The sequence below is a fragment of the Opisthocomus hoazin genome, chromosome 9 (assembly GCF_030867145.1).
Source record: "Opisthocomus hoazin isolate bOpiHoa1 chromosome 9, bOpiHoa1.hap1, whole genome shotgun sequence".
In the NCBI taxonomy this organism is placed as follows: Eukaryota; Metazoa; Chordata; class Aves; order Opisthocomiformes; family Opisthocomidae; genus Opisthocomus; species Opisthocomus hoazin.
The window spans coordinates 22976417-22989544 of NC_134422.1; the positions used below are offsets into that span (position 1 = coordinate 22976417).

The 13128-nt window shown below is 41.6% G+C and overlaps 1 protein-coding gene across 1 annotated transcript in view; it reads left to right on the top strand.

Moving 5' to 3' along the window:
• LOC104329046 (uncharacterized) overlaps nucleotides 1-13128 on the top strand; it is a 37990-nt gene that overhangs the window by 16414 nt on the left and 8448 nt on the right. Inside the window, exons 15-25 of the mRNA XM_075431059.1 lie at nucleotides 301-369; nucleotides 458-526; nucleotides 1689-1757; nucleotides 2993-3064; nucleotides 3679-3747; nucleotides 5037-5108; nucleotides 5988-6056; nucleotides 6467-6535; nucleotides 10283-10351; nucleotides 11480-11548; nucleotides 12231-12299. Coding sequence (XP_075287174.1) covers nucleotides 301-369; nucleotides 458-526; nucleotides 1689-1757; nucleotides 2993-3064; nucleotides 3679-3747; nucleotides 5037-5108; nucleotides 5988-6056; nucleotides 6467-6535; nucleotides 10283-10351; nucleotides 11480-11548; nucleotides 12231-12299 — 765 coding nt within the window. The remainder of the gene's footprint in view (nucleotides 1-300; nucleotides 370-457; nucleotides 527-1688; nucleotides 1758-2992; nucleotides 3065-3678; nucleotides 3748-5036; nucleotides 5109-5987; nucleotides 6057-6466; nucleotides 6536-10282; nucleotides 10352-11479; nucleotides 11549-12230; nucleotides 12300-13128) is intronic.

Below are 13128 nucleotides of genomic sequence, written 5' to 3' on the forward strand. Positions count from 1 at the left end.
TTTGTAGAGAGATTTATGCCCAATAAACTCTCCCAACCTATTTTAACATCTCTTCATATTAAAATAGGAAATGTTACAAAAAGCATCTGATTCTGTGGGAAAATTAAGGTTTAGAAAGGGCAAAAGAGACCAGCAGTTGTTTGCAGCTGAACTAGCAGGGAATAAACGCATATATGAAAGGTAAAAGGTCAGATCCCCAGTTTCACTGACTTCAAGAGAGGTTAAGTCAACATGTACTAGCACGGAGCTGTCCCAGTTTGTTTCTATATCTCAACTAAGCAATTGTACTTTGTTTGCCAGGGTGAATTCGGTCCTCCTGGTTTACCTGGGCCAATTGGGTTACCTGGAATTGGAATTCAAGGAGAGAAGGTGCAGTTTTCACTTCCCCCTCACCCCACACTTCAATGTGTAGTAACAAAATATTTTATTTTAATAATTGCTTAACTAATCTTTTCAGGGAGTGGAGGGCCCAAAAGGACCACCCGGCTCTAGAGGGCTACCAGGACAGGGACTACCTGGACCAAAGGTTAGGGAATTTTCTGAAGTAAAAGCTACTGTGCTGTTTTTACTGTTATATTTCCTGATTAAGAAATGGTCTGTCTTTTTCCTTATACTTGTTAAAGCATGAACACCAATCTAAGTATTGACATAGCTGCAGGAAATTATTTTCTTTATTAGTATTATCAAACTATACAGCAAATCCTACTCCACTGAAAAGCCTTAATAAACCAATGATATAGCTATCTATTTAGGTTTTGGCTTGGCTCACCACAGAACCTGTGAGGTACTATATATCAGACAGTGAACTGCACTTTGTCTTATACATTTCCACAGAAAGGGTTGTCTGCCTTGAACTTGCAGTTTCACCATATCAGGTGCAGGTGCAGTGAATCAATTCCAAAAAGTAGTTGCACTTAACAGAGAAGAACACCAAAATTTCAGTATCATCTTTTATCCTCACCGTACTGTTTCCATTCCAGAAAAATACATACATACCTCACAGACTGGCTACCTTCCTTGTTACTTCCGCTGCCTGTTGTCTCACCTGACTTTGTGTATTTACTGTATCTAGCAGTTAAGAATGGTCCAAGGTATAATGAACATTGACTTTGCTAAAGGAAGACTGTCAGAATAATTTAGCCTTGACTGATTCGCAAAGTACAGAACTGTTAAGGAAAGATGTCACCCTTGAAGTGTTTAGAATGGAAATATAAAGTGATTTTCTGAAAGAGGTGACAGATAAAGTTCTGAATGACTGAAGGCTATTAAAGCATAGTATAAAGGAACTAGAGATGTAAGTGGGTCAAGGGTCCACGCCAGGTAAAGTATTCTGCAGCATCAGAGATCACCTCTTACATTTTAAGTGATTGTGCAGTGATACGCTTTACCACTGGTAAAAAGAATGATAATTGTCTGTGGATGTCAGATATGCTCCTGAAATATCAGCTACTTTGGTGGGAAACATTCACAGGGACATATAATTACAGCATTAATGATTTCCACCAACAACTTTTTGGTGACAGCTCAAAACATGCTTCAGATTCTCAATCTTTGTGACCAAGATCATCATACTAACACATCATACTAAAGACAATATCACATTAATCTTTCTTTAAATATAAGCAACCAATAATATGCTTTTATATTTATCCATGATAATGCTGTTAAAAAAATAATTTCTACTTAAGGGTGAACAAGGCTTGCCAGGAGAGACTGGAGTGCCAGGAGAAAGAGGTATTGGAGAACCTGGTTCTAAGGTACATTGTTAATAGAGGAATTATTTTATGTATTTATTTATTTGGATCTGAAATTTGTCTCTCCTGAGTATCCTTTCTGTAAGCACTTAAAAATAAGTTTAGAAATAAAATTTAGGCTTTAGTCTTTGAAATTTTAAACTCAGACTTTCAATAGCCTCCAGAAATGGGAACATTTTAAATACACTAGTTTTGTAGAAAAGTAGTAAGATTTATTGTGACTGAAAATTTCCACATGCCTGGCAGATGCTCAAGTCAGTGTTGCATACAGCTCACCTAGAACTCTGTCCAGAAAACCATCCAGAATATTAAACAGTTGCCAGAATTCAGAATCTCCAGCATAAGCTAAGCTATAGCCAGAGCTGGTGAAAAAATGCACTGAACAGTGGTTATTGTGCTGCTCCTTCCCTTTTAACATAGGATAGGGTGTAAACAGAGCAGCAGCTACACACAGAAGTCCTCACACCTTCATATGGGAAACAAGCTGTGCTACTAAACAGAAAGCACGCTTGCTTACAGAAGAGGAAGCTGTAACCAGATTATCTTAGTGCTAAAGTGACTGAGATATTAACAAGTCCCTATGCCATTAACAGCCAGACTAACATAACATATGGTTAGAGATGAAGAAGTACTTCTGTGATAGTGGAAAGGCACAGGGCTGTCCTGGTTTTGCTCTTGTTTAATACGGATTTGGGATGGGGATTGGAAAAGGAAAGAAATTGTTCAATTTCTTTCTTTAATTTCACAAAATATGGTAATGGTGAGTGAACGCATTTGACCCCAAATGATCTCTTTTCATCTAAAACCAAGTCAGGCTCTTGAACCTTACATAAATAGGCCGATGACAGTTCCACTGCCATTAAAAGACTGGCATTGATATTCACCAGCAAGATGTCAATAATCGTGCCACTGTCAGCTCTATCTGATATTTGCTTCAAATGCTGCCCCTTAATGAAATGATAGCATTATTTTTTAAGAATGAGCTGGAGCATTAATAGCTAATAATATTAATTGCATAGGTAAAATGCACAGTTTGAACAATCAGACAGTAGGATAGTTCCAGATACATGAGAGCTGTCTTTATAAAAATATGGCAAGATTTGGGTTCACATGCATAAGTGTTTGTTATAAATATATATACAATTTAGTAAACTTTTAAAAACAGATTTCCTTGATTTAGAGAAAAAGTAGTACCAAGTCTACTTTTAATAGAAGGACTTACTTTTTATTGATATCAGGGTGAGCCAGGCCCTTCAGGACTGGCAGGTCTGCCTGGTCTTCCGGGAGAAGATGGTGCCCCTGGACAAAAGGTTGGTTCACCTCAGTCTGCAGTCTACCCGCTTCCCTCCAAGCATTCCTACTGTTCTCTTTGTGCTTATACCCAAACCTAGAAGAGAGAGTGTTCATAGACAAGGGGAAAAGTAGCACATTTTTCAGTGAAAAATATTGTGTCAAACACACTTTTTTAGGGAAAACTTTTTCTTTTTTTGGGAGGGGTGGGGTGTTGTCTTACCTTGCTCAGATTTGTTGGCTTTATTTAATCCATCAAATGCCCTGCAGCTCAGAAGGGAAACCACTAAAATGGCTACAGGCAACCTTTTGTAGCCTTCCGATCATGGTATTTTCCTAGAATCAGAAACCCCATATATCTGAAGATTAATAAACCCCATATATTTAAAGATTACCTCAGAGTGTTCAGCCATCACTAAGGAAACACGCTGCTTCATGCATTCCACCCAAAGTTTTACAGTGGTTGCTTCTGAATACGGGAAGAAAATCCTGGGCTCACTGACATCAGTGCGAGTCTTGCCATTGACTCTAAAAGATCTATGATTTTAATGAGCTTATTCAAGTGAACACAGGGTTCATCACGCACCATATCTATGCAGTTCTCTGAAATGCTGGTTTGATTTTTCTGTTCCAGGGTGAGCCAGGGTTACCTGGTCTTAGAGGTCCTGAAGGTGTTCCAGGGATTGGAATACAGGGGGAGAAGGTGAGAATTTCTTAATAAGGGTGACATTCAAAATTTTAATGTTCCAGGAATAGGTTTATCAAAGTCTTCTCTTTTTGGTCTATTACAAGTTATGAAAAAATATACCTCAAGGAATAGGTTAATGAGTGCTTCTAAAAGTGGTTAACTGTAGAGTTTATTTTAGCCTCAGCCTGGAAGAAGAACTTTTTAAATAGTGAAGTTAATAAAAGACCACCCAGAACATCTTTTTAATAATTTTTTTTTAAACGACAGCACAACAGTTCAGTGCCTCACAATTTCCAGTACCTGTGGTAGTATCTGGTCCAAGAAGCTCACAAAGAGCTAAACCCTTTGCTGGGAATACTACTTCTGTTAGTAGGAATAACTGGGTCAATCTTTTAGGTTCCGGCTCTTGTACAGATCTTCTGTATTTATTCCCAGATGGAGAAGTAATTCTGGTTTCTCATATCAGCACCTGTATCCTGTGAAATAAAGACCCTGGAAAGTGCTGGAACAGTTTTCCAAGACATTGGACAAGACATACAGAGATTAAATGTCACAACAGAAGAGAAATAAAGATATTCAGTATCACAATTGCAAGAAGCTGGAAGGGCTAAAAAACAGTGCAGGAAGGAAAATCAAGGCATCCACCTGTTTTCAGATTATCTTGGTAGGGAATACATGCAGATGGCATGATGCAGCAGTAAAATTAATTACTGTATTGGAACTTTTTCAGAATTATTCTGGACTGATACCTGTTTGATTTTTGTTGTAATTATTACAGCCTAATAACATGCTTAAATAGCAGTTATCCCTTTACAAACTTTACATTATCTATTCTTAGCTTTTTTTGCCTGGAAGTATAAGCCGATCAATCAGAAGGGGCATAGTTGTCAATTGATTGGCCCTATTTGCCTTTGAATAAAAAAAAGTACCTTTAATTATCTTTTTCTGTTTTGATTATTTCTCTTAGATAGCATCTTTTTCATGTAATTACTTAACTTGATCTTTCAGCTGCAAAGATGCAATCTTTAAGATTCCTTTTGGTTCTTACTTTTTCACAGTATTCACCGGTAAGTCAGTTAATTTAATTTCAGATGACATCTACATAGTTTTAACTGTACAAATCTAAAACTGGACAATTACTGAACACAATTAACTGACTTGCCAATGAAGGCGATAGGAACAGCTCATGCACACCAGCTACAAGATAGAACTTCACTATCTTTCACTGATACTTACAGTTAATTTCAGTTAACAAATTCTTAATATTATTTGATATGTGTGACACGTCTTCTCAATTTTTGTAGGGAGATCAAGGTCAGAGAGGAATACGTGGATTAACAGGACCAACAGGACTGCCTGGACCTGCTGGAGCTAAAGTAGGTTTATTATCATGTCATGTGTGTAAAATAGACCAAAGCAGTGCTTTGCTCTGGATCTCAGAAACAACTGTCCCAGAATGGACTTGCTTCTTAAAAAATAAGAAAAAAAAAAGTTCACTAAGGCTTCTCTTAGCAAGACATGCCATGATCCCTATAAACATCTAGAAGCATTTTTTAAAAAACTTTGCATTGACCATATTGCTTCCCTGTCAGTTTGGAAAAAGTTAAGGGACACTGATACTGGTATTTTTATGCTGAAATGTTTGGGAAGATAGTATGGTGTATGCCATATACATATGTGACAGGACTTTAGTTTCCCTTACACTGACTCATAGCTGATACTTTTTATGGATTTGAAGTTTCTATTCAAATACTTAGTACTCACTGAAAGTGAGAAGGGCTACTCCACATTTGTCCTCCAGTTTCTTACTAAGTCTTTTTCTATTTATACACACAAGACTGTGCATTTTCACGTAAGAGGAAAAATAAAAAGGGGTAAAAAGTACGCAGAAAGGACTATTTTTGCAAGTCTAACAGAAAAATATAGATGTTTTCAGTATACCTGCACAGCTGGGCAGGAAGCCTTGAGTGCTGGATATGCTGGACCAAGTCTCGAATACACAAAGAGAGGGACTTCTAATAACATATATTTGTTCAGTGACTGAAAAGAATCTCATTTCCATTAAGAAATCAGAACTATGCTTGTTAGCAGTTCTTCAGATAGTTAGGTTTCACTCCACATAGAATAGAATATTAGAAATTCTAACAGAATTTTAATGGAATATTATAAATTGTTGCATAGATGTTTTCTATATGAGATGCTCATGCTCACTTTCAGAAAAATCCATTGGTTTTGCTCTCCTTCCTTCACTGCAGGGAGAGCCTGGTGTGCCAGGACGCCTTGGAATGCCAGGTCCTCCTGGAAGAGCTGTGTCTGGACCAAAGGTAACATCCACACTGCATCCATCCTGCATCTCCTAGTGCTTATAAAGACAGGGTGAAAACTGTGAAGTAGGCCATGTGTTAATTGTGTAAATCATTACAGCCTTATGAGGTCAACTAAAACTTGTTCTTTCCTACAAACAGTTATGGATTGTATCCAGTCGAGTTACCACCATGCCCTGGTATTAACTGTGTACCAGCTTGAGGTGTGGCCTACCTATGTTAATATCTTTGTCTTGGATAGCTTTGATTATCAAAATACTTTTCTTTCTTCTGCTTTTTATTTTTAATGCTTGCAAAAAAAAACAACACCCATTTTATATATATAAATCTGTATAACAGAAATCCAAAACCAGAGCCTGCAATCAGTGTTTAATAATACACAACTAGAGAATATATTTTCTTCATTGTAGGGTGACATTGGATTACCTGGTCTCGCTGGACCAGTTGGAGAACCAGGTTTTGGGCTTCCTGGGGCAAAGGTAACTCCTAAATTGGTAAACTAATTTCTGATAGAAGTGTAAAATAAGGCAGGATTTCAGTGAAGCAACAGCAAATTGCCTAGGATGGCCACGTGTTCAACAGTTCTTAATGTGTGTGTTGTACAATGCTGGTAGAGTATAAGGATTTGCAGAGCCAGAAAACCACAGATGGTCAACCTTCCAGACTCCATTAACCATAAACTTTCACATGGCAGAGAACCAGGAAAAAATGACTGTTTTCAATTGATGAGGAGTGAATACAGAGAGAACACCTGATTTATGTGCTTACAACAGCCTACCTGTCAAGCACAGTTAATTTTTTCTCAGCCAGGCTCCTTTGCTTCTTTCCTAATTTTGACACAGGGTAATCCATAGACTCCAAAAAGATCTCAGGACATGGGCCAAACTGGCAATGTGAGAAGAGATGCCCTAAGTAGTGGAAGAACATGAACAAGTAGCTAATCTCTAAGGACTTCTCTCTAGCACTTCTCTAGTATTGCCTCAACGGTACCTAAATTCAACTTTTGTAAGCCGCTCTTCATTCCAGGGCTGATTTTGTCTGAACACCAAGAAACTTGGGACATGTAAACCTATGTTTCTCAAAAGCAACCAGATTTGCCACCTCCCGCCCGCTTTTTTTGTTTTTTACTGAGTGAACTTGACAGTGCCTTTGAGTAAAGCCCTTGTCCTTTGTTCTTTGAGTGAACTGAACACAGTAACAGAAGCATAAGAAACATATAACAATCTCTATCCCTTTTTGGTCAGTTAGTGGTTTTCAGGATTCTTAAATTTATTTTCATCAGGAGGTGATGAGGATGATGGAATCACATACTTTTCTGGTATAGTCCAGTTAATTCAGAGAACTACATGTTGTTCCATGTCGGGGAGTCCAACAGGAATTCACCAACAGGAAGCAGGTCCTTTGCTCAAAGTTGCAAGTCTCTCTCCCTCAGCCTCAAGCCCCTAATGCTCTTTCAGTTGAGCAACACTGCATGTTTCTGTGACTACATTCTTCACCTTTTGCCGTCTTCGTCAGCATTACTAAGTTTCCCGTTGCTTCACTCCGAGACACACATCTGCGCTCAGGGTCATCTCGTCCAACCCTCCTGACGAAGCAGGGTCACCTACAGCAGGCTGCACAGGACCTTGTCCAGGCAGGTCTTGAATATCTCCAGAGAAGGAGACTCCACCACCTCCCTGGGCAGCCTGTTCCAGGGCTCCGTCACCCTCAGAGGGAAGAAGTTCTTCCTCATGTTCAGACGGAACTTCCTGTGCATCAGTTTGAGCCCGTTGCCCCTTGTCCTGTCGCTGGGCACCACTGAAAAGAGTTTGGCCCCACCCTCTTGACACCCACCCTTGAGATATTTATAAGCATATATTAGGTCCCCTTGCAGCCTTCTCTTCTTCAGGCTGAACAAGCCCAGCTCCCTCAGCCTCCCCTTGTAGGAGAGATGCTCCAGTCCCCTCACCATCCTCATAGCCCTCCGCTGGACTCTGTCCAGTAGCTCCTCATCTTTCTTGAACTGGGGAGCCCAGAACTGGACACAGTACTCCAGATGAGGCCTCACCAGGGCAGCGTAGAGGGGAAGGAGAACCTCCCTTGACCTGCTGGCCACACTCCTCCTAATGCACCCCAGGATGCCATTGGCCTTCTTGGCAGCCAGGGCACACTGCTGGCTCACGGTCAACCTGTTGTCCACCAGGACACCCAGGTCCCTCTCCACAGAGCTGCTCTCCAGCAGGTCCACCCAAAGCCTGTACTGATGCATGGGGTTGTTCCTCCCCAGGTGCAGGACCCTGCACTTGCCCTTGTTGAACCTCATCAGGTTCCTCTCTGCCCAACTTTCCAGCCTGTCCAGGTCACGCTGAATGGCAGCACAGCCTTCTGGCGTTATCTACCACATCTCCCAGTTTGGTGTCATCAGAAAACTTGCTGAGGGTACATTCTAACTCTTCATCCAGGTCGTTGATGAAGAAGTTAAACAAGACTGGGCCCAGTACTGACCCCTGGTGGACACCGCTAGTTACCGGCCTCCAACTAGACTCAGCGCCGCTGATGACAACCCTCTGAGTTCTGCCATTCAACCAGTTCTCTATCCACCTCACCGACCACTCGTCCAGCCCACACTTCCTGAGCTTCCCTAGGAGGATATCATGGCAGACTGTGTCGAAAGCCTTGCTGAAGTCGAGGTAGACAACATCCACGGCTCTCCCCTCATCTACCCAGCCAGTCATGTCATCGTAGAAAGCTATCAGATTGGTCAGGCATGATTTCCCCTTGGTGAATCCATGCTGACTATTCCTGATAACCTTCTTTTCCTCCACTTGCTTGTTGATGACCTCCAGGACAAGCTGCTCCATCACCTTTCCCAGGATGGAGGTGAGGCTCACCAGCCTGTAGTTCCCTGGGTCCTCCTTCTTGCCCTTTTTGAAGACTGGAGTGACATTGGCCTTTCTCCAGTCCTCGGGCACCTCTCCTGTCCTCCAGGACCTCTCAAAGATGATGGAGAGTGGCTCAGCAATGACATTCTCCAGCTCCCTCAGCACTCGTGGGTGCATTCCATCGGGGCCCATGGATCTGTGGGTCTTCAGATCGCTTAAGCGATCCCTCACGCAGTCCTCCTCGACCAAGGGAAAGTCATCCTCTCTGTGGGCTTCTTCTCTTACCTCCGGGGCCTGGGATTCCTGAGGGCCTGCCTTGCCACTGAAGACTGAAGCAAAGAAGGCATTCAGTAGCTCTGCCTTCTCTGCGTCCTCCGTAACCAGGACACCCGCCTCATTCAGCAGCGGCCCCACTTTGTCCCTAGGCTTCCTTTTACTACTGATGTACTTGAAGAAGCCCTTCTTGTTGTTTTTGACATCCCTTGCCAGCTTCAATTCCAGGTGGGCTTTGGCCTTCCTCATCGCATCCCTGCACGCTCTGACCACATTCCTGTATTCTTCCCAAGTGGCCTGCTCCTCTTTTCACATTCCATGGACCTTTCTTTTCCACCTGATCTCCGCTAGAAGCTCCTTGTTCAACCATGCAGGTCTCCTGCCTCCTTTGCTAGATTTCTTTCTTAGAGGGATGCACCGCTCCTGAGCATGGAGGAAGTGATGTTTAAACAGCGACCAGCACTCCTGGACCCCCCTGCCTTCGAGAGCCCTGGCCCATGGGATTCCTCCCAGTAGGTCCTTGAAGAGGCCAAAGTTAGCCCTCCTGAGGTCCAAGGTTTTGATCCTGCTTATCGCCCTGCTTCCTCCATGCAGGATCCTGAACTCGACCATTTCATGGTCACTGCAGCCGAGTCCGCCTCCAGCATTCACATCCTCGACCTGTCCCTCCTTGTTTGTTAATACAAGGTCCAGCAGAGCACCTTTCCTTGTTGGTTCTTCCACCACTTGCATCAGAAAGTTATCATCGATGCTCTGTAGGAACCTCCTGGATTGCGCCTGTCTGGCTGTATGGTCTTCCCAGCTGATGTCAGGGTGGTTGAAGTCCCCCATGAGAACCAGGGCCTGTGACTGTGAGGCTGCTTGCAGCTGCCTGTAGAAGGCCTCATCAACTTCCTCCTCCTGGTCAGGTATCCCAGTTTTAGCTCAGGATTAATAACCTACAATAATCATTTGCATAGTAATATACATTAGCAGATAGACAGATAAAATCAACTTACAGTATATTTGCCAAAGAAGTTTCACTTTAATGGAAAATTTCCCACTAGCAATTGTATTAGCATTCACCTCAGCTGTTTTTCCTGCCTTCATCAGGGTGATCGAGGTCTTCCAGGACCCCCCGGGCCCTTTGGGCCAAAAGGAGATGGTTATCCCGGCCCACCTGTAAGTTTATAGATTTATTTTTTTTAATGTGAATTGGGAACAAATAGGTGGCACACTAAAGTGATTAGCCTCCACGGCTGGCATCTTAGGAAAGCTTTGCTAGTCTAAAAGCCTAAAAAGGCTTCTCAACTGTGGAAATGCATTTCAGCATAGAAGGAAAAAGAAATCTCACCCTGAAACAGTCCAAGACCTTCCATGTCCTCCACTCCTCCTGATTATACAATGTAACATATTCCAGGTGCGGCTCTTTTGTTTCTATAGTGTCACTTATGTTTCAATCAGTTCTCTCAAAATCTTGATGTAGGATACTGTCTTCTGCACACAAATTTATTCCCAAACAGGAGAATATAGCCCAGCTAAGTATCTGTGTCCATATACACAGGTGTGAAGTCAGGGCAACGCTATCTTCCAGAACCATTAAAAAAGCAGCTACTGTCCAAAGAGCCACAAGAGCAAACCATCCTCAGTTCTGTTCGTCATGTTGTTGAAGGTGTGGCAAAGAATTGATCTATTTTACAGAGGTCTTTACTGGTAGATATGACCAATCCCTGTAAAAAGGATACAAGGAGAAATGGCTGCTTCCTCTCCCTTCCTTGCACATGTGTGTAGCACTGGCCTCACGTATCTAGTTTGCTCAACAGTGTGCTCCACCAGCCCTGGCAGTTACATGCCTGTGCAGTCCCAGGAAGACTGCTGGCTAGAGTCAAGGAGTTTGGTGATATACTAACATTTATCTGTGCTAAAGACCATGGTAAAAGTGCGTGCAATTGCCACATGGAGGAATAAAAATTAATGAAAGTCAAAATGGAAATTGGAATTTGATTTATAATAGTTCCTGATAAAAAACTTTTGTGCAATCCAATGCAGAACTGCTTCTGCATCTGCCTCTCCCGATCAGACTCCTCTGTTTTCAAACACATGCAAGCCTCCTGCATGACATGCAACACACATGCAAATGCCACTGACACCACTTCTAGCTTATCAGAGTAGAATTTAAACAATTGTAGACCACAGTGATCCCACTAAGAGACAATATATTCAAGATACTACCATATTAATGTTAACAAAAGCATGTAGTCAATATAGTCATAAATTAAATTAATATTCTGTCTGTGCATATAATTTCAGGGCTTGCCAGGACTTCCTGGGATTCCTGGTGAACAAGGCCCAGATGGAGTTGGACTACCAGGACCTAAGGTACAGACCTTAACTTCTAGAAGAGTAAATGCATGTGTGTACTCCATGCAGATATAATTCCTACCCACAGGTCACAGTCCTCTTTAATCCAGCCTTAACTTACTTGTCAGTATATAAAAGATAGATCCTATAGATCTTCAAGCTTCACTTCAGAACTCACCCTGATACTGATTGTAGGATTACTGGAATTATACAGGCAACTGAAGGATTGACTACAGCTATTTAAATACGCTTAATGTCTGTTAAAAGGGTGTACATCTTTTTTCCACTCACCGCAAACCCTTACCTGCCTGAAGGCGCTGATAGGAAAAAAGCTAGAACAGTGCCAATGTGAGTGAACATACTGTCTGATTCAACTGACAGGCAGCAAGCAAAAACATTTTTGTTTTGGTTTGGGGAACCTGGAGTTCATTTTGTGATATGGGAATTGTAATTCTGGTGTAATTATTGCATAATTAACTGTACATGTCTTGAATGTGTCCAGACCACTACCCACTGTTTAAACCCAGTAACTTTCTTATCCTGCCTGCAGTACTCATGGGTTAGCATTGTTTAGACTTGCACTGTGCTGTTCAACAATTCTCCTCTCTTTGTCCTATCTGAATACAACAGATGCTGGGAATTCTAAAGACAAATTAAACTTTGGTATTCACGACTTATTTTTTAAAGTATCAACTTTCAGGGTGATCCCGGTAGCAGAGGACCAATTGGTCCCCCAGGTCCCCCAGGAGAAGGCCTGCCAGGACCAAAAGTAAGCCATTTAAACAATTGTCTCCCATTGTCTATTTTCTTAAAAGAAAAAAAAAAAGTACAAAAATGTGTGATGATGCATACACATCTACATGTTTTCTGTCTTCACTCTTCACTAGACACAATTAATCCGACAACTAACTAAGGAATACAGTGTCTTTATTTTGTAGAAAATCAAAACTGTTACTGATGACTAGCCATAAACCATGGCCTTCTTCCTATTGCATAGAATGAATTATAAAGTGATAATCTTGCAGTGAAGATCAGTTAAAAAACATTTAGCTCCTGCAGACATTAGCTGCAATTGAGTAGCAAAAATTTCTTCAGACCTAGCACTGGTCAGAATTAATGGCTTGGCAAGCACTTAGCATGTCTTGCCTGTACTACTACTGTTGAGTTCTTCTAGAACTAATTCCTTTTATTTACCGATAAACAAAATCAATAATCATCTAATGACCAATATGGTGACCAATCCCTGCAAAAAGAATTCTTTGTGTCATTATAATATATGTCATGACAAAGGTCTGGAAATAACTGTAACTATAAAAAGCAATTTTCACTATGAAACCTCCCAAACTGGAAACACTTACATGCCTACAGCTCAGCTTTAGAGGTCTATTAACACAAAAGAGCTGTTTTAGAATGTAAATGTAAACGAACCAAACAAAGATTTTGCAACATAACAACATATTACCTGCACAATGTGGCTTATTGGTCTCAGAGAATCAGTTCACATTGGCATGAAGTCTAGGTCCACAGCTGAGCAGTGGTGAAGCACGTCCCCAGCCAGTGCTAGCCCCAAGGACTGGCATGTGCCCGGGATCCTTACA